Source organism: Eptesicus fuscus, chromosome 3, assembly GCF_027574615.1.
Source record: "Eptesicus fuscus isolate TK198812 chromosome 3, DD_ASM_mEF_20220401, whole genome shotgun sequence".
Lineage (NCBI taxonomy): Eukaryota > Metazoa > Chordata > Mammalia > Chiroptera > Vespertilionidae > Eptesicus > Eptesicus fuscus.
The window spans coordinates 7,102,380-7,129,050 of record NC_072475.1 but is presented as its reverse complement, the minus strand read 5'-3'; the positions used below and the strand labels follow the sequence as shown (position 1 = coordinate 7,129,050).

At 51.6% G+C, this 26,671-nt stretch overlaps 1 protein-coding gene across 1 annotated transcript; it reads left to right on the top strand.

Moving 5' to 3' along the window:
* Nucleotides 1–9,559: 9,559 nt before the first annotated feature.
* On the top strand, nucleotides 9,560–15,800 carry TFF2 (trefoil factor 2). Its single transcript, XM_054712846.1, is given in 8 exon segments — nucleotides 9,560–9,676; nucleotides 9,678–9,702; nucleotides 10,316–10,465; nucleotides 11,592–11,738; nucleotides 12,923–12,942; nucleotides 14,032–14,085; nucleotides 14,498–14,563; nucleotides 15,774–15,800. Coding segments are annotated over 8 exon segments (606 nt in total).
* The last annotated feature ends 10,871 nt before the right edge of the window (nucleotides 15,801–26,671 follow it).

The window sequence follows — 26,671 nt, the reverse complement described above, 5'->3', positions numbered from 1 at the left end:
GAAGCACACGGAGAGGCCTTGAAGCACACGGAGGGTCCTTGAAGCACACGGAGGGTCCTTGAAGCACACGGAGAGGCCTTGAAGCACACGGAGGGTCCTTGAAGCACACGGAGGGTCCTTGAAGCACACGGAGAGGCCTTGAAGCACACGGAGGGTCCTTGAAGCACACGGAGGGTCCTTGAAGCACACGGAAGGTCCTTGAAGCACACGGAGGGGCCTTGAAGCACACGCAGAGGCCTTGAAGCACACGGAGAGGCCTTGAAGCACACGGAGGGGCCTTGAAGCACACGGAGGGTCCTTGAAGCACACGGAGAGGCCTTGAAGCACACGGAGGGTCCTTGAAGCACACGGAGGGTCCTTGAAGCACACGGAGGGTCCTTGAAGCACACGGAGAGGCCTTGAAGCACACGGAGGGTTCTTGAAGCACACGGAGGGGCCTTGAAGCACACGGAGGGTCCTTGAAGCACACGGAGAGGCCTTGAAGCACACGGAGCGGCCTTGAAGCACACGGAGGGTCCTTGAAGCACACGGAGGGTCCTTGAAGCACACGGAGGGTCCTTGAAGCACACGGAGAGGCCTTGAAGCACACGGAGAGGCCTTGAAGCACACGGAGGGTCCTTGAAGCACACGGAGAGGCCTTGAAGCACACGGAGAGTCCTTGAAGCACACGGAGGGTCCTTGAAGCACACGGAGAGGCCTTGAAGCACACGGAGAGGCCTTGAAGCACACGGAGGGTCCTTGAAGCACACGGAGAGGCCTTGAAGCACACGGAGAGGCCTTGAAGCACACGGAAGGTCCTTGAAGCACACGGAGGGTTCTTGAAGCACACGGAGGGTCCTTGAAGCACACGGAAGGTCCTTGAAGCACACGGAGAGGCCTTGAAGCACACGGAGGGGCCTTGAAGCACACGGAGGGTCCTTGAAGCACACGGAGAGGCCTTGAAGCACACGGAGAGGCCTTGAAGCACACGGAGGGGCCTTGAAGCACACGGAGGGGCCTTGAAGCACACGGAGAGGCCTTGAAGCACACGGAGGGGCCTTGAAGCACACGGAGGGTCCTTGAAGCACACGGAGGGTCCTTGAAGCACACGGAGGGTCCTTGAAGCACACGGAAGGTCCTTGAAGCACACGGAGAGGCCTTGAAGCACACGGAAGGTCCTTGAAGCACACGGAGGGTCCTTGAAGCACACGGAGGGTCCTTGAAGCACACGGAGGGTGGTGGGGAAAAGGCCAGCTGGGGTGACAACGAGCCTTAGTAAGAACAGCGCTGCTGACAAGGCACAGGATCAGTTAACAGTTTGGGGAACATATCACGCACACACATGTGTGCATGTGTGTGCACACACATGCACACACATGTACACACATGCACACACAGTCCCTAAAGAACCCAAGCTCCTCTTCTTCCCCACCTTTGGAAACTAGGCTGAGGACACCTGTGTGGAAGGTCAGCGGGGGGCCCGTGCTCTCTCGCACCTAAAACCGCTGGACTTCAGCCAGGGGAGGGAAAACCCCCGTATAACTTCCATCTCCGAATACCTGGCGTAGTGGTGTCGGGTACAGATAGCGGGAACTCGCTCTGAGGAGTAGGTGACAGTAACCTGCAGGCTGTGTGACCTGATCAGAAGGATGGAATAAGCAGAACTGTTACCCTGGATGGGGGAGGACGGAGCGGCCGCGCATCAGAAGTAGCAGTGCCTGTCCAGGATTGACAGCTCAGCCGTGTCATCCGCGAGCCAGGCACTCCTCTGCGACTCTCATCACGGCCCCATTGGGGCCCCAGGTGTCAGCCCAGAAACAGGCGAACAGCGGGGCTGCTCTGTGGGTCACTGTGGGCTCCAGCGGGGCCTGCAGTGCCAGCTGAGGTGCCTCACTGAAGCCCCAGCCTGTGGCGGCCCCAGGCACCGTCCGTGTCCTGGCCCCTTGCTCAAACCCCAGTTTTGGTCCTGGTTACCACGCATTGCTGGAAAGGCCAAAAGCGGGACAGGACAGAATACCTCCCCCGCTTCCTGACCCTCACTCCCTGTTGGTGACCCAGGATCCAGGTGAGCCGTCATTCCACCCACTTGCACCCGCGGGACGTGTTAACCTGCCCGGGCTCTCACTTTGGGTTGTTGATTGATTTCACACACGCCGTGGCTTGAGCGTCTTGGTTTGATCCGTGAGCTTGTTTGTTCTGTGGCTGGTAGTGCAGTGGAGGTTACCAATGCTCCTTGATAAATTCCCACACAATAGGGTTCTGTTCAGACGATGTTGAACTAAAGACCAGGCCAGGAACCAATTCTCCAAGCCAAGTTGTGGCTTAAGATCATATTTGTAGAGTCACTGAGAAGGATATTGTTAACTTAAGAAAACTCCCTCGCCTTTCTTTGTGAGAGTGGGAGGGGCAGGTTGTGAAAATATTCAATAAATGTGAACATGATAGGAAACATCAGTGGCTATTAGGGAACAATTAGATATTTGATCCAAATATCAATGGCTATTAGAAAAAAAGTCATCCACTTAAAGGTCCGAGCAGACAGAAGATTATAGTTAGTAACAGAAAAATGTATAGTGTTATAGTATTGTAAAGATGTTTCTATTTTTTAAAAATTGAATTTATTGGGGTGACATTGATTAATAAAATCATATAGGTTTCAGGTGTACAATTCTATAATACATCATCTGTATGTAGGATGGTGTGTTCTTAATTGTTCTCCTCAGGTCTTAATATTGTCCTGAGTTGGACATTTTGTGGGTAGCAAACAGATTAAATTAGGCAGATCTGCATATATCTACGTACATATGAGGTGCAATGAAGTTGAGTGGACCTAATAAGTAGGGAACCTCTATGCTAAAGGCAAACATTGAAGGTGTTTTATTTGTTTATTTAATCTGTCCTAGGTCATCAATGTCAAGAACTCGGAAGAGCTCAGAGTTTACCCTACTTCAGGGTGATAGTTTTATGGATGCTGGCAGAAGGAGAGCCCTGGTTCAGAGATAAAGGACTACATTACTCACCGTGCAGCAACCAGCATGAGGTCATCATGTTTGTGCCCCCAAGTCCTCCTGGGGTGACACAGATGGGCTCAGACAAATGCTGGAACACACGGGGGGTTGCATTAAAGGACAGGAACCCTGACTTCTTAAGGAACTCAAATCTTTTTAGGGGCAGTAAGCTTGCCTGCCCTCTGCTCCAGATGGAAGTGCCACATCTGCCTTCCCAGATTGTTTGCTCCGCAAACATCCTTGGAAAGATAGTCTGGCATGAAGGACTGTTTTGACAGCCTCCTACTCATCTCCTTGGTGGTGGCCGGGTATTCCCATCCAGGGTTATGGGCGTGGCCAACACTGGACAGCTGAGATCAGCTCCAGCTTGCATCACATATGCTCATGCCATGCAGGGCCACCTGGAGGTGCACTCAGGAACAGAGCGAACAATGGGGGGCTGCAGGAGGAGGCTTTGCAGCATCAAGAAGGTAGGGTTCCCATGGTTCCCACAGAGCATGAGATTGGCTTTTTTTGAATAATTCTGTGGGCTGGCAGGGAAGTGAGAGCCCCTATACAGGGCAAGCGGGAACTGTGCCTCCTCCCCTGATAAGGCTTGGCCAGGGATCTTATCTGTGGGGACAGGTGGGGAGGAGAACATGTGGTCAGGCCACCTGAGGCCCTCTCAGTTCCACTGAGCACTGAGTCTTAATGTTAGGTCCCAGACCACAAGGACAGTTAGGGAGAGACATGCACAGATGTGAGAGGCGCATGAAGAATTGTCTCTCAACAATTTTTAAACTTTATTTTTAGAGAGTTTTTAAGATGATAATAAGGGGTCCTGAATTGCGAGAGGGCACAGGCCAGGCCATGCGTCCCACCCGCCCCTGTCACTCGGGAAAGGCAGATTTATTTATTTATTTATTTATTTATTTATTTATTTATTTATTTATTTATTTTTACTAGAGGCCCGGCGCATGAATTCATGCACCAGTGGGGTCCCTTGGCCTGGCCTGCGGGATTGGGCCGAAACTGGCTCTCTGACATCCCCCAAGGGGTCCTGAATTGCGAGAGGGCACAGGCCAGGCCGAGGGACCCCACTGGTGCATGATTAGGGCTGGGGAGGGACCGCAGGAGGGCTCCAGAGTGTGTCTGGCCTGTCTCGCTCAGTCCTGATCAGCAAGACCCCAGCAGCAAGCCAACCTACCAGTAGGAGCATCTTCCCCCTGGTGGTCAGTGCACATCATAGAGAGCGGTCAAGCAGCCTTAGCATATCATTAGCATATTATGCTTTGATTGGTTGAAAGGCCGACTGGTTGACCAGACACTTAGCATATTAGGCTTTTATTATACAGGATTGATTTCAGAGAGGAAGGGAGAGGGAGAGAGAGATAGAAACATCAATGATGAGAATCATTGATCAGCTGCCTCCTGCATGCCCCCCACCGGGGATCAAGCCCACAACCCAGGCACATACCCTTGGCCATAATCAAACCTGGGAGCCCTCAGTTCAAAGGCTGGTGCTCTATCCACTGAGCAAAACTGGCTAGGGCAGATTTTGTTTTTCTTAAAGGACCAGATGGTAAATATTTTAGGATTTGTGGGCCATACAGTCTCTGTCACAAGTAATCAACTCTGCCATCACAGCTTGGAAGTAGCCATAAACAAATGTATAAATAAGCATGGCTGTATTTTAATAAAGTTTTATTTAAAAAAAACAGGCAATGAGTCCATGAACCATAGTTTGCCAACTCCTATTATAATATACTAGAAGCCCGATGCACGAAGATTCGTGCTAGAATGGGCTTTCCTTTCCCTGACTGCCGGCACCACCTTTCCACTCTGGCCCAGCCCCTTTCTGCTCAGGCCCCGGAACCGCCTCTTTCTGCTCCCCACACTGCCTTCCCACGCTGCCCAGAAACCCTGAGAGACCGGGGGTGGGGCAGAACGCCTGCATCATCGCCATTCGTCCCACCCGCCCCTGTCACTCGGCGCCTGTGTATGTAAATTAACTGCCATCTTTGTTGGGTTAATTTGCATATCACTCCTGATTGGCTGGTGGCATAGCGGAGGTATAGTCAATTTACATGTTTGTCTATTATTAGGTATGATCAGTTTGCCTTGATATGGTAACCTAAGTGATTTAAATATTTTTACGTTTTAAGATCAATCAGATTGTGGCTTATCTTAGTGTGGTGTCAAATAAACCAAAACAAAAAACCCACTCAGATACCAAAGAGACATCTTAAAGTAATGTACATCTTGAATAAAGTCTTTCAAAGAAGTATAAGGACAAATCACATTGCACAACTCATTGGAAAATGTGCTAAAAGTTATATCCACCCAATTATATTCCCAAATATAATTCATCAAGAAATCCTGAATTTCATTCCCTCCCCAACTCTGTATCAAAATTCTCACCAGCAGTAGTTCATCTGTGTATGTCTTCCCCTAGCTTTGGCCTAGTTATTCATTAAGTAGATAAATTTAATCATGGGCTTTCAAAGACTCTATTATTTACCCACTCCACTGATCAGCAAAACCAAACTCGAGAAACCTGGAAAGCTGGGGAGGAAACTGAATTGTATGTTGTTCACGCGCCCCCCCCCCCACCCACACACACACACACACTCCTCTTCTACATTTAGGGGCACTAGACATGTAAATGGTAATAAAAATAGTTTTTCCCTGATGATAGTGTAAAATGAGATATGATTCCTCTTGGGCTTTAGGAGGCACGTGAGACTTTGGAGAGCACCGAGTAAGCCCACCTCCCTTTACAAATGACACTGTAATCCAGAGGCGTGAGGAGGCTTGCCTTAGTTGTGTGCCTCTATCTATGTCTAGATATTATTTTATGAGTTCTAAAGGTAATTTGGGTAGTAGGCAACTCTAGGTGGGAAGTTCCCGTTCCTCAGCTCCTGGGTTGCAGTCTCTCCACTTCTTCACTCCACTCCCCTCATTAAGGAAGTCCCTGATGTGCAGACACTGGGTCCGGTTCTAGTGAATAGGAGATATCTTCCCGTGTAGACCATAAAATGGGCAATAGCTTTAGCCCTTCCTTTGCATTGCTGTAAGGATATGATCTAGCCTGTGAAATCCTCAGGTGATCCCTTGGCACAAAGTTAGCCTGCAGTAAGTATTAGCTGTTATCTTTGGTGCAATTAACAAGAGAAAAGTAAAAATCTACTTATTAAAATGTAGGTGCAGCTGATGTTTTGAATCAGGTGAACAGAAGATGTTTGCGAGAGGGGTGAGGGACCTGTCATCTCTCTGAGGGAAGTAAGGGAAATCTTTCTGGAAGAAGTGACTCCTGAATTAAGAGTTCAAGTGCAGGAGGGAGTTGGGAAGGCAAAGAGTGGAAGGAGGGCACTGAGAGAGACGAGGGCACACCAGCAAAGGCTCAAAGGCCAAGGTGGGTGTAGGGAAGTGTGATAGGCCTACACTGTGAGGGAGACCCAGCAACAGGAGAGGCTGGAGGGGTATGTGGGTCCAGATCATAAAGGGGTCTTGCTTTTCCTACCCAGGAAACTCATACCTGGTACCTTACAGGCCGCGAGAAGCAAGGGGAGTGGCAGAGTAGTGACATATATAGATTTTCATTTTTTAAAGATAATTAAGGCACCTGACTTTTGTCTGGATGGGGACAAAACTATTTGTGGCTGAGAGACGAGTTAGGAGACAGTTGTAGCAAACAAAGTGAGAAGTCACAAGGACTAGAGTGGGTTGTAAATGCAAATGCTTACAGAGGTCAAACAGGTGCCATAACCAGATAAATCCAGGTGGGTGCGACCTGCCTGCAGCAATCTGGAGAACTCACACCCTGCCCTAAGGGGGCACCATAGCTTCAGCTTCAAGAACTTCCTTCAAAATTCCTTGGAGAACAGGTGTACAACGGACAGGTACACTCCACTTTGGCTTGTCTAAAAAAGTACCTTCTGCTCAATTCTGTGTGAACCTAGAACGTCTCTAAAAAACAAGACCTGTTTTTTTAAAAAAGGTATTTTGCCTTTATTTTTGAAGTGTATTTTCACCAAGTATAGAATTCTGACTTGACAAAGTTTTCCTTTTTCTTTCAGCACTTTAGAATTGCCATTCCATTGCCTTCACTTTGCATTGTTTCAGATGAGAAGTCACTTGTAATTCTTACTATGTGCCCCTGTATGTAGTATGTCTTTTCTCCAGTTGCTGTAAAATATTTTTAATTTCTTACTTTCTACAATTTGATCATGCTGCGTCTTGATGTGGTTTTCTTTACATTTATCTTGTTTGGAGTTCATTGAGCTTCTAGGACCTATGAGTTTATATTATCTCCATCAAGTTTACAAAAAAATATTTTGGCTATTATTTCTTCAGTACTTTTTTGCTCTTCTTCCAATGCTACACCAATGATACGTATGTTAGAATGGTTGACATTATCTCAGGTCATTGAGGTTATTTTCAACTTTTTATTAATATCTTTGCTCTGTACGTTTCAGTTTGAAGAATATGTACTGCACAGGCTTCAAGTAAATCAGCCTTTCCTTCTACAGTATCTACTCTAAAGCCCATGCAGTGAATTTTTCGTTTCAGATATGTTCTTTCATGTCTAGAATTTCCACTTGGTTCATTTTTAGTCTCCATTTCTTTATTCAAATTTTAAAATTTATAATCTTATTATATTTCTATGTTTCTCTTTAAATATTTGAGCACTTCAGTGCAGAATCTGTGTCTGTTTCTATGCACTGATTTTTCTAATGATTATAGAGAAATAATGTCTCCATGCTTCTTTGTCCGATGAGTTCATTTTGGTTTTGTGTTAAACATTATTGTGTGTCTGGATTTTTGTTATCTTCCTTAACAAATGCTAAGTTTCATTCTGTTAGGCAGTTGCTTTATTTGCAGATTAAATTTATTCTTTTAAGACTTACAAAGATTTGCTAGAAAGGAGATAGAATGATGGTTTGCAGATGACAGTGGAGCAAGGCATTGAAAGTGGTGTGGTTCTCAGCCTGCATCTCCAAGGAGCATCATTTTTGTGTATAGGATAGAGACATCAGGCCTCAAGGTCAATGTCCAGCCCCCGTCTGAGCTCATGTAATGGGAGCATGAACAATCAATGCAGTTGGAGATGCACATGTGTGCACAGCTCCATGTTCTCATAGGGTGCCACTCAGACTGCAAACACCGCTGTCTATTCTAATGATCTCCCCAGACGTGGAAGTAATGTGTCTTGAAGAAATGTGCTTCTCACCCCCCCCACCCCAATTTTCACAAAAGCAGTTGGTATGGGCAGTTGGTGCCTTGGGGAGGGGGCTGAGCACCTCAGGGAAGACATCTCAGGGAAGACACAGCCTTCTGTTAGGGGCAGAGGAGGGTGAGAGACATGGGGGTTGAGGATAGCAAGTTGTGATTTGGGCATAGATCAGATGGTGTCAGCTGGAACCCTGGAAGGGTCAGGATGGGGGCAGTGGGGAGTCAGGTCCAGGAAGAGGAAGCAGAGAGAACAGAGGGGACAAGAATCCAGGCAAGAACAGGTGATTAAGGACCTTATGTCTTGGTGGTGACTCAGGGTGACAGGGGCATGGGGCAGGGAAAGCTGACTTTGCAAGGTTTCCAAAGATGGAGTCCCATTGGTTGCACAGCGGTGGGCAGTCAGGTACCTAGTCTGGAGATGTTATAACTGGACCCCCAGAAACCCTGGAGCATGAGGCCTGCTCTCTAGACTTGAGAGCCCAGGGTTTTGGATTCCATGCACCTTTGGGTCCCTAGTTGAGCAACCAATGATTTACAGATTGGCGACTCCTGTCATTCCTATGGTGGTGGGGAGCTTGATCCCCCGCGGCCCTCCCACCACATCTTTCCTCTTTATCTGTTGGAGTGTCTCCCTTCTGGGTTCTTTCCTCTCTCTCTGTCCCATCCACAGACTCCCTTATCCCGAGCATCTTACCCCTGGGCACAGCGGTTACAGGTGCCACCTTTTGGGAAATGCAGAGAGCTGCTATGGAAGATAAAATGAGGAATTTCGGAGGGTTGCTGAAATGAACTTATTTTTGCACTCATCTGGGCTTCTCCTTTCACCTAGTCAGATTCATCTCTGTGGAGAGCAGCCCCCTCCCCAAGATGGAGCGAGGAAGTGCTGGCCAGGGGAGCCCTAACTGTGCACCGTGGAGGAGGGGTCTCCTGCCCTCCTCGGAGGGCCTCCCATTCCTGAAGGAGGGGGTCTTCTCTCTGCTGACAGCGGGCCTGGTTATTTCCCCAACTAGCCTTGGGCCCAATATATATATTTTTAATTCCTGTGGTAGGCACCTACTTTATCTGGAGAAATGCATGGCTTATCCCTTCCTGGGTGTGACCCTGTGGTGCCCCGCTCCAGACATGCATGTGGCCAGTCTTCCACGTTGGCATCCTGGAACGGCCCGGCTCCCGGCCAGGCAGGGGAGGCCGCCCTGGTGCCCAGAGCGTGGCACCTGGCCCGGAAGCCTCGCCTGCGTGGCCCTCTGTCTCGCGGCCGAGCTATCTCAGCCCCCTTTCCTAACAAAGGATCCAAAGGGGGCTGGGGCCAGGGGTGAGAGAGAAAGGTTATTTCCGCTTGCTGAGCAAACAGAGAGACAATGATAAAATGCCCGCTGGCAGCGGGAACCCTGCATTCTGCAGCGGCCCTGGGTGCAGCTGAGCGCGGACATGGCAGGCACCCGGCTCCTGGCAGCGGTCCTCGTCCTGGGTCTGTGCGCCATGGCGGGGGCCGGGAAACCTTGTAAGTGAACGCCCCGAAGTGACCCTCCATGGCTCAGTGTTCCCATCTGGGCAGTGGGGCCTCTGAGCCAGCGAGCCCGGAGCACCTGCTGAGCCCAAACCCAATGGGCATGGAAGTCCCCCTGGGGTCTCTGTGCTGCTGGCTTCTCTCAGGAGGAAGGGGAGGGGGCTGTGTTAGCTGGAGGGAGGAAGCAGCTGGAAAGGCACCTAAGATTTGTGGTGTGTGTATGTTCACACTTGCTTTCCTGCTATTCAGGGAGGATACCCGGGGTCCGTGAGACCTCTGAGAGAGGCCTCCCTCCCGGACAAGGTCGGGGTGACCCCCCGTGCTGGGGGGCCTTCTTGAGGAGAGGGACTGGGCAGGAGGCCCCACCAGGGGCTCCTTGGAGTCTGGCTTTGATCACCTTTCATCTTGGTCTCCACGTGGGTCCATCTGTCCACCTCTTTCCAGAAGGTTATTTTATTTTTTTTAAATATATTATTTACGAATGACACAATTGCAGCAAAGCCCTGTCCCATGTGGGTGAGACAAGGCTTTGCATTTGGACACGACGGTGTCCCGAGTGTGCCCGGAGCGGGGCAGCGTGGAGGGGTGGTGACCCGTCTCCCCACAGCCCCCTGCCAGTGCTCCAGGATGAACCCCGACAGCAGGAAGAACTGCGGCTTCCCGGGCATCACCAGTGACCAGTGCTTCGCCGCCGGCTGCTGCTTCGACACCACCGTCCCGGGGGTGCCCTGGTGCTTCACCCCGCTCCCCATGCAAGGTAACCCCCGGGCAGCGGGGCCCCTTCCGGCTAACGGTGCTGGGGACAGGTGCCCAGGGCCGCCAACGGGAAGAGAAAAGCCCCCGTCACCTGTGTCCACACCTGGGCCCACGTGCCAGCCTCTGCCCCTTTGGCAGACACATGTGGGAGCCCGTGTGTGTGCAGAACCTGCTTCTCTGTGTTTGAAGAAAACAACAGCGCTGGGGCCTCTCCTGCCGTAAAGGCGTGCCCGGAAGGCGCTTCCAGGGAAGGGGGCACTTCACGGGACCCCATTAACGTGACTGCCCGCAGACTCCGTGTGAGGAAGTTAGGACTCCTAGGACCACTTCTGAGAGTGGCTTGACGTCAGATGCTCCCGAGAGCAGGCCGTCCATCCCAAGGCGTGCACACAAGAAAGTGGGTGCATTGCAGGCCGGCGTGTCTGGAACTCGCACCCCGGCCTCTCGCCCACACTCCCGGGGGCTGAGGGCGAGGCTCCCGGGCTCTGAGGCTGGCTGCTGGCCAGGAGCCTCCCTCGAGGGGAAGGGCTGTTGGGTTTTAATACTTGTGCCAAATGCTTTAGAACCTGAAAGTTCCTTCTCCTCTCTGGACCCGATATTCCCCTCTGTAAAATGGGGCAGCCCCATTTTGCAAAGGGGAATATCGGGTCCAGAGAGGAGAAGGAACTTTCTTGAGGCCCCAGGACTTTCGGGCTTCTGACTTGTGACATCTGTGGGGAGGAAGGTGGGGGTGGCCAGCCGCTGGCACCGACCCGTCTGCAGGTCCAGCCTCAGAAGGTCCTCCTGACACATCTCGGCTGTCAATCAGAGGTGCTCCCAAGGGAAAGGATGGGAATTGTCTAGTCCAGTGGTCGGCAAACTGCGGCTCGCGAGCCACATGCGGCTCTTTGGCCCCTTGAGTGTTTAGCACAGGCCAGCTTAGGAGTACCCTAATTAAGTTAATAACAAGGTACCTACCTATAGAGTTTAAGTTTAAAAAATTTGGCTCTCAAAAGAAATTTCCATCGTTGTACTGCTGATATTTGGCTGTGTTGACTAAGGAGTTTGCCGACCACTGGTCTAGTGAACAGAGCGGGCCTAACGGAGTCTTTGTGCTGTTTCTCTCCCGACCCGGTGACGGTGACCAGACAAAGAGGAGTGTGTCATGGAAGTGTCGGCCCGCGTGAACTGTGGCTACCCGGGCATCAGCCCCCAGGACTGCGCGTCTCGGAAGTGCTGCTTCTCGGACACCATCCCTGAGGTGCCCTGGTGCTTCTTCCCGAAGCCCGTGCAAGGTAACGCCGCTGCGGGCGGCCCGTCCGGCGCCTGGGCACGAGGATTTCCCGGGAGGGTGGGAGCTGGGGAGGGGGTGTTCTTACCCGGACGTCCTGCCGGAATGCCACGGAGGCCCCGGCTCCTGACCCAGGGGTGGCCGTTTCAGGGAACAAGTAGACTGATGGGTGAGCCTGCTTTTACCGTGAGGCAAGTCCAGAATGTTCTCAGCAACGGCAGCGTCCTTTAGAGCCACACAGCATCATGGGTCTTTATGACGGTTTAAAAGCACAGCGTTTGCAGCCACCCCCTGGACCACGGCCCACACGGGTGGCCTCACAGTCCAGTCCCCATTTTTGGATGCTACTCAATGCCCTTGTTGTGTTGGGTACCGGGGACGGGGCCCAGAACCGAGCAGACGTGGCCTCCTCTCTGTGGATCTCATGTGCCCTCACGTGGCCACGCATGCCAGGTTCTGCCCCAGCGTCTGCTTCAGTGCCAGTCCCGGAGGGCCCGGCCCCCTCCCCTCCTCCGTCACAATGTGTCTCCTGACACTGAGATTGGCAAGATAACGGAAAAGCAGGCATTTTCCCCAAAATGGGAGGAGGGACCTGGTCCTTGAAGAGCACAGCCTTCACTTCCAGAAATTTCCAAGTGTGATCTAAGGGTCCACCTGGAAGATGGCCAGCTGTTTGGGGAGAGTGGCCCCAGAGGACACCCCAGCCCTGGGCGTTTGTCCCAGGAGGGGGGCTCCCTCCACGGGCACAGCTGGGCACGTGGCCTGTTGCCACGGGACCCACAGCACCTTAGCTCAGGCTCCGGGCTCCTGACCTCTCACCAGTGTCTCGCTTTGTCAATTTCTAGACTGTCATTATTAAGAGGCAGTGGCTTCAGAGGACCCGCCGGCTCCTGCATGTTCTGAAACAGCGAGAGGACTCACCAGCTCACCCGATTGCTGTCCCGTGTTTCCCGAGTGCCTCGGTTTTCTTCGTCCCTTTGTATCTGGTTCAGTGGTTTCACATTCAGTGACTTCAAATAAAGGAAACCCTTAACATCTGCTGCATTTTATTTTGGCTTCATTGACACAGAGGCGGAGAGAGGTGTGTGTGTGTGTGTGTGTGTGTGTGTGTGTGTGTGTGTAGCTTTGATACTATTTCATTTCCTGTATGAGCAAAAATTCACCCGATGTGTCCGGCGACTCTTGCAGCAACCAAGTACCCCGCGGAAGTGAGTTTCTGAATCCGACTCACTTCTAACTCCTGCACCCGGTCGGTCATGTGTATACACACTCACATGACTCTAGCCCTCAAGCCTCTCGCAGGAACATGCGATTTCAGAATGCAACTACAAAATCACTTCCCTGTGACCAAAGGCAGCTCGGACCACCTGCCCTTGAACCGAGGGCCAGGGCCCCCATCACCGCTCGGGACGCCGCTTGTCAGAAGGAGGCCACCTATGCTCACAGCACACCCGCCCGCTGAATAAGTGGGTGCCTGTGGCTGGAGCTCGGGTCTCAGAAACACTCGGGACAAACAGCCAATGAGACAGGCGGGGGCGACGGTGAATTTGTCCGTCACAGGGTGCTGGTCCTTCTCCCCTTCACCCACAGGGTGCAGTTCACACGTGCGGGAGTCACCAGCCCGGCCACGCACCGGCACCGAGAGGCTGGAGGCCCCGCTCCCAGAGCCGGCGCGTGGCTGCCCTGCCTCCGGGTTTGGCGGGAGCTCCTGGCTTCTGGCCGGTGTGGGCGTTTCCTGGTCCAAGGACCTCTTGTTCTCAGGCCGAGTGTGGGCCACGGGCAGGAATCTCCGGGGCCCACCCTGAAGGCGTTTTCTCAAAATCCTCCTCTGGGCCCCACCCCCTCCCACTTCCTCCCTTAGGATCCTCTTGGGCGCATTAACACCCTCATTTCTGAGCCGATTCCTACATCGCCCTCTGACGATTGCCTGCGGAGTCTTAAGCGATTTCAGGGGCGTTTGCCAGGGGCTTGGGGGTCCTTGGGACGTTTTCCTGTTTCAGATATGGTAGCTCCTGCCAGCTCCAAAGCCCCTGATGGCACTTCACTGCACGGCATCCGCCGTGGCTTGGATTGCGCTGTCCCCTCCTCCTCCTCCTTCACGTGGCCACCAGAGGGTCCTCGTTGGCCCTGGAGCAATGGTTGGGGACATAGAAACCCTCTCATCAGAAAAATGAACCTTTCTTTGTCCTTCTCTCGGTCTTCCTCCGTCTCATCCCTTCCCTTCCTTTTCCTCCTGTGATGAGTTATTTTCTCCTCCGCCATTCTCTGCTCCTCTCCCTCCATCCCTCTCCCCTCAGAGGCAGCACAGTCTCCGCTGGGCTCTGGCAGTCATGCTGCTGACGGTGAGGAGGGTGAGGCTCGGCGCAGAGGGTCCGCCAGCGACCTTGCCGTTGGGAGCAGGGGAAGGGGAAGCGCACATACACACTCCCTGGTCTCCTGGCTCCTGAGGTTCACGCAGGCCCTTGCTGGCTGGCTCAGGTGCTGAAGGTGGTTTGAGAAGCAGTCACAGGAGAGGGGACACCACAGTGCATGTGTGGGCTGCTATCCCAGGTGTGCGATGTTGGGGCGCTTCTCTTAGCGCTCAGGTTTTCAGGAGCTCCGTTTGTAAAGCATGGGTAATACTGACACCCTAGCCGGTGGTGGTGGGAATGAAAAGTAATGTTGTGAGCTGCCCGGTGCCTAGCGGCCCCACTCAATGGAGCACCTTCCAGGAGAGCCTGGGCAGAGGGGACTGCCGGCTCCTCTTGTCCTGACACCACGCAGGGCCACCCTGTGTCCGCGTATCAAAGCCCTTTCCGCACGGCGTCCGGGCAGTGTGACTGCGTCCAGGTGCGGGGGGGTCCTGCAGGCTGGGTACTTGATCATTACACTCACTGCACACACACTGCACATGCACTGCACACTCACTGCACATGCACACTCACTGCACATGCACTGCACATGCACACACACTGCACACTCACTGCACACACACTGCACACTCACCGCACACTCACTGCACATCACTGCACACTCACCGCACACGCACCGCACATGCACACTCACTGCACATCACTGCACACTTACCACACATGCACTGCATACTCACTACACATGCACTGCACACGCACTGCACACTGAGTAACTGGCTCTCAGTTTTCAAGGTGGTTATGTCCTAGGAAGTCACCGGCACTGAATTGGCAAATACTGAACCACGGGGGTTGGGGAAACACGGGCCAGGTTCCCAGGAGCGTCTTGACCAATTCCATCCACTGACCAATGCGTGACGCTGCTTGAGGTGTGTTTCTGTTCTCAGTAATTTAATGTATATTGTTGACTCACTAGCACTGAGCTCACAGCCACCTGCAGCCACAGCTCACTCCCGAGGAAGCTGGTCTAGTACCTGCTTTCTCTCTAAGAAACACCACAGCCTGCTTGCCCTTAGGATGCTAGCCAGCCCTTGCCCACCATGCTTGGGGACCACTCACATGCACAATCACCACCGAAAAGCACAAAAATGCCAGCAAGGAGATCTACACCGGCCGCGAAAAGACATGTGCTTACAGCCAGAGGGGAAACAGGAAGGCAGAGGGACCCTGTTGGACCTCGAGTTTTTTTTTTTTTTTAATATAATGTATTTTATTGATTTTTTACAGAGAGGAAGGGAGAGGGATAGAGAGTTAGAAACATCGATGAGAGCGAAACATCCATCAGCTGCCTCCTGAACACCCCCTACTGGGGATGTTGCCGCAACCAAGGTACATGCCCTTGACCGGAATCGAACCTGGGACCCTTGAGTCCGTAGGCCAACGCTCTATCCACTGAGCCAAACCGGTTAGGGCGGACCTTGAGTTTTCATGCTCTGCACATTCGTGCATCAGCCTTGACCTCACACGCACCGGGAGTATTGACTTTGGAGTTGCAAATACATTTTAGCGAGCAGGCAAATTTGCGAACAGGGGGTCCATGAGTAGTGAGGCGCACATGTGTGCTCATTGCTGGTAGCAAATATTCATTCTATGTGGTGCATACGCATAGACACCCCTGGCTGTTGCTTCAGGATTCAGGGAGACACCCCTTTGCCTGAAGGAGGAGGAGGAGGAGAGGCCACAGCCTCATATGCACCTCCACGGAGCCCCATGGAGTCTGGGCGCTGCAATAAGACTATATGTACCGGGTCTCCAAAAGAGACGCACTGCACTGATGCTGATCACAGTTTCTGTACCTAAGTCTCTTCCTCGCTGTGCGACCTTGGGCAAGTTACATAGATGCTCTGTGCCTCGTCTTACTTATGTGCAAGCGAGGGTGTTAATAGCCCCTTTTCCTACAGGCTTTTGACAGGACTCATGAGTTAATTCATGAGATGAGCTTAGAACAGTGTCGGGCACACAGCGAGTGCTTAATGAGAACATGATGCTAGTCATTGTTATCATTAACACATACGCTTCCCAATAGGCTAGGCCCCATTAGTCAGGATGACAATGTGGTCCCATGTACTCAGTGCCCATCAGCCTCTCCAGGAGCCCACGTCCTCATGCAGGAGGCCCATCCCTGCCAAGTCCCCTCCCCGGGGTTCTTCTGCGGCCCGGGCTAACGCTGTGGTCCTGGTGGGCAGTGGTCCCATCGCAGGCTGGACTGCCGAGGCTGCCACCTCATCAGGAAAGCTGGGGGTCTGCCCGGCTGGCGGTGTTCCCTTCCCTGCTCACAGCCTCTGCTCCTCCCCCACCCCCCAAGGCTGGTCAGTATCTGTGGGACGTGGTGGGAGGTCCCAGCACACCCCTGGGAGTTTCCTCAGCTGCCCTGCCACCTGAGGGGTTGGGAACAGAGGAGTCGCCTCCATTCCATGGGTCCCGAAAGTGTCTGATCCCAGCTCCAGCGCAGCCAGCCCTCCCTGGCAGCTCAGACACAGATGTGCTGATGCCCTGGCTCAGGGCTGGGTGACCAGGTTTCCACAAGGGCCCGTGAGTGACAGCTTCCATATTTATTTTCCTGTGACCCAAAGAAAGTGCCGCAAGTAAATGTTCCATCTTCATTTCACACAATCAAACACGTGACTTCAGGGAAGGAAGGACCCTTCTATTCGTCCCATTTGGACACATGGCTAATGAATCTAAGGTGTTTTCCACCATAAAGAGCCTCCCAGGGCCAAGGATGCTTACTCCTCTGCCTTTCCTCTAGTGCCCTCTGCTGGCCAACACAGGAACAGAATTCTCCAACCTTCACCTGCCCCCTACTGGGCACCTCAGGCAGCCAAGATGTGGCATCTGTGTACACTGTATAGCTTAACGTCAAGAAATTGATCTCACGAACTATTGTAAGTTGCGAAGCTTATAAAGCCGGATCAGCCTGACTTTATTGATGAGGGCTTCTGTTTAAAGTTGCAGAGATTCTGTTTAAAGTTGCACCTGGGGGTTAGAAACAGCTCTCTTCCCGCCTCGCCTTCTCTCTGTGCACTCACAGGGAGGCCTTACACGCACATGGAGAGGGGAGAGCTCTTGTCTCTCTTCCTCTTCTTATAAGGACACTAATCCTATCAGATCAGCGTCCTACGCTGATGGCTTCATTTAAGATTAATTGTGTCCATAAAGGCCCCATCTCCAAGGACAGTCACCCGTGAATTTGGGGGGGCCACACAATTCAGTCATAGAACCACCCTTCCATCGACCAGTTCACTGTCTTCACAATGGGAATACGGATCATGGTGATGTTTATACCTTGAGGTGAGTTTGCTTTTTTGAATTAGCTTCCTGGAGGTATAATTCAGGACAGTAAAAATGGCCTATTTTAAGTAAATCAGTTCAGTGAGTTTTGAAAAATGTATGCAGCCATGCAAACACGACCACAGTGAAAAGATAGAATCATCTTCATCCTCACCCCTCACCCCAGATTTCCTTTTGCTCGTTTATAGTGCAGACACTCCTCCCACCACCAGCCCCAAGAGACCAATGACCTGCTTTCTTTCTTTCTTTTTTTTAAAAATATATTTTATTGATTTTTCACAGAGAGGAAGGGAGAGGGATAGAGAGTTAGAAACATCAATGAGAGAGAAACATCGATCAGCTGCCTCCTGCACACCCCCCACTGTGGATGTGCCCACAACCAAGGTACATGCTCTTGACCGGAATCGAACCTGGGACCCTTCAGTCGGAAGGCCGACGCTCTATCCACTGAGCCAAACCGGTTTCGGCTGACCTGCTTTCTTTCAGTGTAGTTTGGCCTCTGCTGGAATTTCATAGAAGCTTACTCACCCCGTGTGTGGTCTTTTGAGTCTTTCATTCAGCAGACTGCTTTTAAAAATATATTTATTTTTTATTGATTTCAGAGAGGAAGGAAGAGGGAGAGATAGAAACATCAATGATAAGAGAGAATCATTGATCAGCTGCCTCCTATACACCCCACACTGGAGATAAAGCCCACAACTAAGGCATGTGGCCTGACCTGGAATTGAATGGTGACCTCCTGGTTCATAGGTTGACACTCAACTGCTGAGCCACGCTAGCCAGGCAACATACTACTTTTGAGGTTCATTCAGGTCCTTCATTCCTTTTCTTTTTTGAGTAGTGTCCATGATTGGGGGTATTTCACATTGTGTCACCAGCTGATGGACGTTTGGGTGGTTTCTAGCTCTTTACTATCTACACTAATAAAAGAGAAACATGCAAATTGACCATCACTCTGCTACGCCCACCAGCCAATCAGAGCGAGTATGCAAATTAACCCAACTAAGATGGCGGCCGCCATGAAGCTGGAGAGAGCAGGAGGCTTGGGTTGCCCCTGGCAATGGAGGAAGCCAAGCTTCCCATCCACCCTGGCCTGCCCTGGCCTCTGCTCAAGGCTACAAAGTTTCAATTATAGAAGATAAATAAATCCCAGATACCTGCTTCCAGCTGGCCCTGGCCTATGCTTGGGTCACCAGGGGGGCGTGGCTGGCCTGCAAACCACCACAGGCCCCTCACCCAGGCTGCCCCACGCCCCAAGGGAATGCCCACCCTGATCCGGGACACCCTTCAGGGCAAACCAGCTGCCCCCCCACCCGTGCACCAGGCCTCTATCCTATCTAATAAAAGAGTAATATGCAAATTGACTGTCACTCCAATACACAAGATGGCTGCCCCCATGTGGTCAAAGATGGTTTCCCCCATGTGGACACAAGATGGCCACCACAAGATGGCCAGCAGGAGAGGGCAGTTGGGAGGGACCAGGCCTGCGAGGGAGGGCAGTTGTGGGCGATCAGGCCAGCAGGGGAGGGCAGTTGGGAGGAACCAGGCCAGCAGAGGAGGGAAGTTGGGGGCAACCGGGCCTGCAGGGAAGGGCAGTTGGGGGGGATCAGGCCAGCAGGAGAGGGCAGTTAGGGGCAATCGGGCTGGCAGGGGAGCAGTTAGGCATCAATCAGGTTGGCAGGGGAGTGGTTAGGGGGTGATCAGGCTGGCAGGCAGAAGCAGTTAGGGGCAATCAGGAAGGCAGGCAGGAAAGCAGTTGGGAGCCAGCAGTCCTGGATTGTGAGAGGGATGTCCAACTGCCCGTTTAGGCCTGATCCTGGGCCTAAATGGGCAGTCGAACATCCCTCGAGGGGTCCCAGATTGGAGAGGGTGCAGGCTGGGCTGAGGGACAGACCCCCGTGCACGAATTTTGTGCACCGGGCCTCTAGTCCTACCTAATAATAGAGTAATATGCAAATTGACCGTACCTTTGCTACACCCACCAGCCACGCCCACCAGCCACGCCCACCAGGAAACCATCGCAGGGACACTGGGGTGCGGCTGAGCCCAAGGCTGGGAAAGCCTCCGCCAGAGGCTTTCCTGGCCTTGGGCACCAGCAGGGAGCCTGCACGGATCGCAGGCAACCACCGGGGGTCGGCTCCTATGATCCTTAGCAGGGAGGCTGGGGTGCAGCTGAGCCCAAGGCTGCCACCCGGGGCCAAGCCCAGACCCTGAAAGAAGGCAGAAGGCGGTGGCCACAGCCAAGGCCTGGGTCCCTGGTGCTGGCAGAAAACTGGTGCAGGCAGCCAGGTGAATGAAGGTCTATTGCACGAATCTTCGTGCAAAAGGGCTGCTAGTCTATATATATAAAAGCCCAGCGACTGAATGGCAGAATGACCAGAACGACTGGTAGACCAGTCACTATGACATGCACTGGCCATCAGGGGTCAGACGCTCAAAGCAGGAGCTGCCCCCTGGTAGTCAGTGCGCTTCCACAGTGGGAGCAGCCACTCAGAGGGCGGGTCTACAGTGGCTCGGCTTACCGGGATGAGCGGTGCTCCCACAGCAGGCTGATACCCACAGGCCACGCCCCCCATCAGTGCATGAATCTGTGCACCGGGCCTCTAGTTATGAATAAAGTTTCTCTGAACAATTGTGTACAAGTCTTGGGTGGACTTGGGTAAAACCTTTCTCTTGGTAAATATCAGCAGGATTGCTGGGTAGTATTTAAGTTCATAAGAATCTAATTTTTCTTCAAAGTAGTTGTACCATTTCACCTTTTCACCAACAAAGTATGAGAAGCCCAGCTGCTGTCCATGTCCTCCCCAGCACTCGATGTTGTTAGTCATGCTAGTGTATGTGACACGGTAGCATTTCCATTTTAATTTGCATTTCCCTAATAACAAATGATCCCGAGTATCTTTTCATGGACTTACCTTTTGCTTACTTCTTCTCTGGCAAAGTGTTCAAATGTTTTAGTCAGGTGCTGGTCTTCTCTGTATTGAGCTGAAAGCGTTCTTTATTGATTCTGAATGCAAGTCCTTCATTAGATACATGTACAAATATGTTCTTCCAAGCTGTGACTTGCCTTTCATTTCCTTAACAGCATCTTTCAAAGAGCAAATCCTTTTAATTTTGAGGAAGTCCAATTTTTCTGATTCCCACTTTAAGTATCTTCGCCTAATCTAAGGCCACAAGTATTTTCTATTATGTTTTCTTCCAGAGTTTTATAGCTTTAGCTCTTACATTTTGGAGTTATGACACATTTTGAATTATTTTTTCAGCATGAATTTGGACATTTTCCTTTGTTTTCTCCCCTCTGAAACATTGGGACAATTTGGTATTTGGGGCATTGTTAGAATTTCCCCGTGGGACCATCTGGTCATAGTGAGTTCTACAGATTTGCTCCTTGATAAAGTTCTCTATTTCTTCTATGGTTCATATGAACTCTATGTCTCTATTGGGACAATTTTGGTAAATTGTGATTTTCCTAGGAACTTACCTATCTCACCCACATTTTCAGAAATTTAGTTGCATAAAGTTATTCAGAGAAGTCTCTTACAATTTTTTAACGTTTTCTCTGTTTCAATAGGTGTTTCCCGCTTGTCAGTTCTTATTTTGTATAGTTGGGATTTTTTTTCTCCTGTTTTGTTTAGGTTAGCTACTGGTTTGCACATTTAAACATTTTTTATAGAACTGAGATTTTTATTTAATTTTACTATTTCTGTCTTAATGACGTTATGAATTTCTTTACCCCTGTGTTATTTTGACTTATGTTCCTATTCTTTTCCTAGCTTTCTGAGTTGGGAATTTAATTCACTTACTTTTTAAGTGATGGGTATTTAAAGCTTTACCTTTTACTCTGGTCAGTATCTTAAACATTCTTCATAGATTTGGAAACGTGGTGTTTTCATTGTCATAATTTTAAAGAAATTCTATAATTTTGGTTTGTAGTTTACCTTTTAGCCACAGATGTTTAATAAAAGATATTTAAATTTCCATGTGCAAGAACCTTTCAAAAGTGTTGTCATGGTTTCCTGATTTTGTGGTATTTGATCATAGTGTGGTTTTCACATTTTTAGTTTGTGGAAGGTAATGCTCTCTCTGTGAACAAACCTGTGATGAGATTCCGTGACTGTTTCATGTGCTCCGCAGGAGAGTTGGTCGGGACTTGAAGTTGGACACATCCATGTCCATGAGCTCTGCCTTGTTGATTACAGTGTTTAAGCCTCTATTTCCTTCCTGGTCTTTTGTTCACACAATTGTCTTACAGCTGAAATGGTTTCCCTTCGGCACAGCATGCCTCCCAGTGCACATTCGCTGTGCTTGTGTGTGTTTCTGCCTGCATCATGTGTTCTTCCCGCGTTGTGAAGTAGAATGCCTTTGCCTAGCTCTTGATCAGCACAAATACACTTGTGAGTGTTGTATCTCCGTTGTGACGTGTGGCTTACAGTGTCCTTCTTCCTGTGTAGTCGCATGGGCCTGACTTCTACTCTGTCTGACATCAGGATCACGTCCCCCCCTCTTAGCTCAGCATCTTCGTAGTTAAGCCACTTTTGATCATTAGTGTGTTAGAGTTGACTAATTTTTAATCATAATGACTCTTGGTTAAAAGCAGAAAGCAAAAGGAATACTGGTCAAGAAACACAGGACGCTAACAGGAGAATAATACTAATAATAAGAATACTGAAATTTATCTTCAGACCTTCAACAGGTAAGTTATCTGATGACTTGATTTTAAAATCCCATAGACACATCAGTGTTTCTCCAAAAAGTAAAATCAATGTTAAAAATTGATCATAGTATAAATTATTGCATTTTTAATGACACACTTATCCAAAAAAACCCCCACAAAACCACACAAAAAACACTTCCACTGATAACAAATTCACTTTGTCTTATACCATACAAAATTACTGTAAATTATTTTTGTAGTTCCCGAAAAGGGGCTTAGTGTTCTATTTTTTATTATTTTTTATTTTGTGTTCATGTCTAAAGCCTTGGCAGCCACTGCCCCTGCCTGCTTTACCTCCTGCTCCCTCTTAAACCTGACATTAACCCCAGGAGCTGTTAATCAGCCTCCGACTCTCAGACGCTCCTGCTTATGGCCGTGCTGCTCTGCAGTGTACCTTGGACCGGAGCGTATCGAATTATGACCCAGATGATCCTCATTACAGCCAATAGAGCCAATAGAGCCAGCACAGGTGCCTGCCCGTCTGCCCCGGTGTGCTTTACCGGGGATCGATCAATGTGCGGACATAGAGTGTTCCACCTCCACTGCTGATGGTTTCCCATCGATTCAATAGCGACTCCCCACCGGCCAGGAGCCGTGCAACTTGTCAGATAAGTAACTGCTGCCCCAGGGTGCAGCGCTGATGAGCTCCTCTCCTGCGAGTTGCAGGCAGGATCAGCATCCTTTATCCTTTTCATAACCCCTCCTGCCCCCACAATCACCCGGCAAGGCCCTCCATCCTCCCGCAGTCGGGGTACCGGGGAGCAGAGCAGAGAGCGGCGTCCAGTAAGCAGAGGCGGCTCAGGGGAAGACCTGGGAGGGTGGGTGAAGCCAAGTGTCTGCCCCAGGACTGGACAGCGGCTCTGGGCATGCCACCCAGCGTGGGAGCCAGTGTAGGAGGCTGGGCGTCGCGTTGGACCCAGTTGAGGCGAACGGGGTCGTGGGGGACCGAGAATGCCTTAGAGTTTGCATCTCAAGATCGTCACGACCGTAATGAAGCAGTGCTTGCATGTGGATCTGCTGTAACAGCGGCGGCTACACCCGCTAGTAGCATGACGATGGTGCTTTACCCACTAGGCTGCCCTGTACATCACTGCTGGAGCCCCACACCCACCGCGGGCACCATGGTTGTCCATCAGGAGCCCATGACACCCACAAAAGCTTGAACCCCATCTTCTGTCTCTAACCCTACAGGGCCATCCTCTCTCAGCCTTCCTCACTACAAGATGAAGGTGAAGGGCCAGGGTCATGACCACTGTGCTTGGTCCTTGAGCATCTTCCATCTGGAAACCAGGTCCTGGGGACCCTCCTGCCGGGGGGTGGGGGGGCTGTCCAGGGTCTCCTCCACCACAGCTGCTCTGAGTCTAGAACAGTCTCGCCCTGCCCCGATGCCCCAGAGAGAGGCGTGTTCTCTCCCTGAGAGGGGATTCCTTCATCTCCCCGTTTCTCACGTTCAGGCAATGCCTCCTCGTTGACTCAGTCACATCACTTCTGCGTGGCTCAATTCAGAGTCCCCTGTTCCTTTAAGATTTCCTCTGCTGGGAAGAGTGAGGCGTTAACAGCAAGGCCCCAGTGCCCACAGATCTCTCCCACCCACGCGCTGCGTGTTGATTTGTGAATTTGCTTTTGAACTTAGCATATTCACCTACTCAATCCTTTATGGGTGGGCCCACTAGAGGGCAGTGGCTGTAGCAGCAGGAATGCCACATGGATTCCACAGGGCGCATGCCTTGGAGGGTGTGAGGTTCCCTCCCTGACTACAGCTTTCTTATCAGCAGTGACCTCTCCATCTTCTCCCTCGGCAACCTCCCACGGCACCTGGCAGAAGCCTGGGCACACAGTGGATGTTTGGTAAATATTGATTGATGGTTCTTGGTTCAATAACGCGTCCGCCTGTAGGAGCTTAACAAACACCACTCCGGTAAAACCCCTGAAGACACTCAGAAGGAAGATACCCTGTGAGAGCTATGTACGTATGAATAATGCACTGAGGAGCCTGGGTATTTAGCTTCTTGCCATTTGATATGCAAAACAGGGCTCTGATGAGTCTTGAGCACATGGGGCACCTTTATAACTGAGTGGGACAGGATGGGGGGTGCAGGGAGGGGGGAGCGCTTGCCTGCACATGTTGACATTCTTTGCAATCTCACACTCTGTTTTCAACTCCACGGTGGATTAAATTCTTCATAAGGGGAACCCATTAGGGCAGGAAAAAGGGATCTGAAACGATGGTGAGTACAGGAGAGATCTGCTTGCTGCAATCCCAGAAATACCCACGGGGCACCTCTAGCCCAGCCCAGCCAGAATCCTGCCAGCAGCCACCGGGAGAGTGGCCAGTGGGGAGGAACCCTCCTCCGCAGAGAGCTCTCCCTGCCCCTGTGTAGACAGCCCCGTGCCTCCAGGCCAGTGACCAGCTGCCTCCCGACCTAAGACTCAACCTGCGTCATCTTGTAGGTTCTCTGCAGTGTTGATAGAACGCTCTGTTTTTGTTTTTGGCAAACACATTCTTAAGGGCGGGATCTGCTTTCAATTTCTTTTTAATTCTCCCCAAACTACTCTCTCGCACTGGGCTAGTCACTGTTGGAGATGTGGCAGGAAAAACAAGCACGAGATACGTGTTAGACAGACATGAGCAGAACAAGGACGATGGGCCAGGTACAGAAACTCACCAGGGCAGAAAGCCCCGATGCCTAGCACAGGCAAAACTGGGAAAACAAGAACCTGGTCCCCAGGGTGGCCTGCCCTCCCCTAGCATATCCTAGTCATTTGGTTTAGACCCCTGACCTTTCCTCCCGAAAGATAGCATCCAGTCCTCAGTTGTATGTCAGCTCCAGGCCCAGAAAAGCAGCAAAACCAGATCAGTGACACCATGGCTGCCCTCAGGATGATGAAGGACCCCCTGCCCTGAAACCGACCAGTCGGTGGAGACCTCACCCTGAACTAGCACATCTGGAGGGCTGACGGATATTCTATCGAGACCCTCCCTCAAAACCTCCCCTCAGATTCCCACCAGCAAGAGAGCGATAAATACACTCAGGGCACAGGACCCAGTGTGCACTCTCCCTCAGGGGAGCACGCCTGTGCCATTCCTTCCCCCTCACCTTTCCCACAGGCATGTGTCCCCTAACTTCTAAGGGGCCCCATGAGACTTGCAACCAGGGAAACGGTGGGCAGCGGCAGCTCATCCCCACTAACCCCCCTGCGCCTGTCCCCAAGGCCCCTTTTCTCTGACTTCCCAGTGAGCCAGAGCAGCCCAGCCCAGGCTCTCCTGCTGCTTCTTCTACGCCCTTCCTTGCTTCACTCTCCTGAGTATATTGACCTAATACTCCTTGGCTCAGTGCTGTGTAGCCCTCCCCTTTGGGTATTCCCATCCCCCCACCCCCTTTTTCTTAAATAAATTCAATTTTTCTTCATTCACCATCTGAGATGGCTATTTAACCTGCCCACGCATAACCGCATCACCGACTCTAACCTTTCAAAAAGGTTGCATTTTAAAGGATGTAAGACTCTTAATTCTGACTGTTCTTATTCTACATTTTAGTGGCAAATCTAATACCATTTCTGCTGGTGAGCAGTCGACAAGCACCCACCCGTGACTGAACAAATTAGGGGTCATTTCTAAGAAGTCCGAATCACAATCTCTAGTCTACTTTCTCAGCCGTACTTTGAGGTGCAGGATGAGACGGCCCACGGCATGGAGGACACAGGGATTGCGCATCTGATCCAGAGATGAACAGTATGAAACATGGACACTCACGTGGGGCTTCCCCTCTGGGATGCCAGGTCACCCTACCTCCACCCCTCCACTCCCCAAAGGGACACAGCCAGGTCCTCATCTTCAGCGGATTTGGCAAATCTACTAATGTAGGGAGAAAGTTGAGACAGTACTGCAGAAGCCCAAGGACTAAGAATTAAACAAGACAACTTGCAATGACTTGAGACTTTATTTATTTATTTACTAGAGGCCCAGTGCACAAAATTTGTGCATGGGGGGGGGGTGTCCCTCAGCCCAGCCTGCACCCTCTCCAATCTGGGACATTCCTCGCACAATCCAGGACTGCTGGCTCACAACTGCCCTCCCCTGCAGTCCTGGTCCCCCCCAACTGCCCTCCCCTGCTGCAACTGCCCTCCCCTGTATGCCTGGGTCCCCCCCAACTGTCCTCCCCTGCAGGCCTGGTCTCCCCAACTGCTCTCCCCTGCAGTTATGCCCCCCCAACTGCACTCCCCTGCAGGCCTGGTCCCCCCCAACTGCCCTCCCCTACAGGCCTGGTCCCCCCCAACTGTTCTCCCCTGCAGGCTTGGCCCCCGCCAACTGCCCTCCCCTGAAGGCCTGGTCCCTCCCAACTGCCCTCCCTTGCTGGCCTGGTCCCCCCGAACTGCTCTCCCCTGCAGGCCTGGCCCCCCCAACTGCTCTCCCCTGCAGGCCTGCCCCCGCAACTGCCCTCCTCTGCAGGCCTGGTCCCCCCCAACTGCTCTCCCCTGCAGGCCTGCCCCCGCAACTGCCCTCCTCTGAAGGCCTGGTCCCCC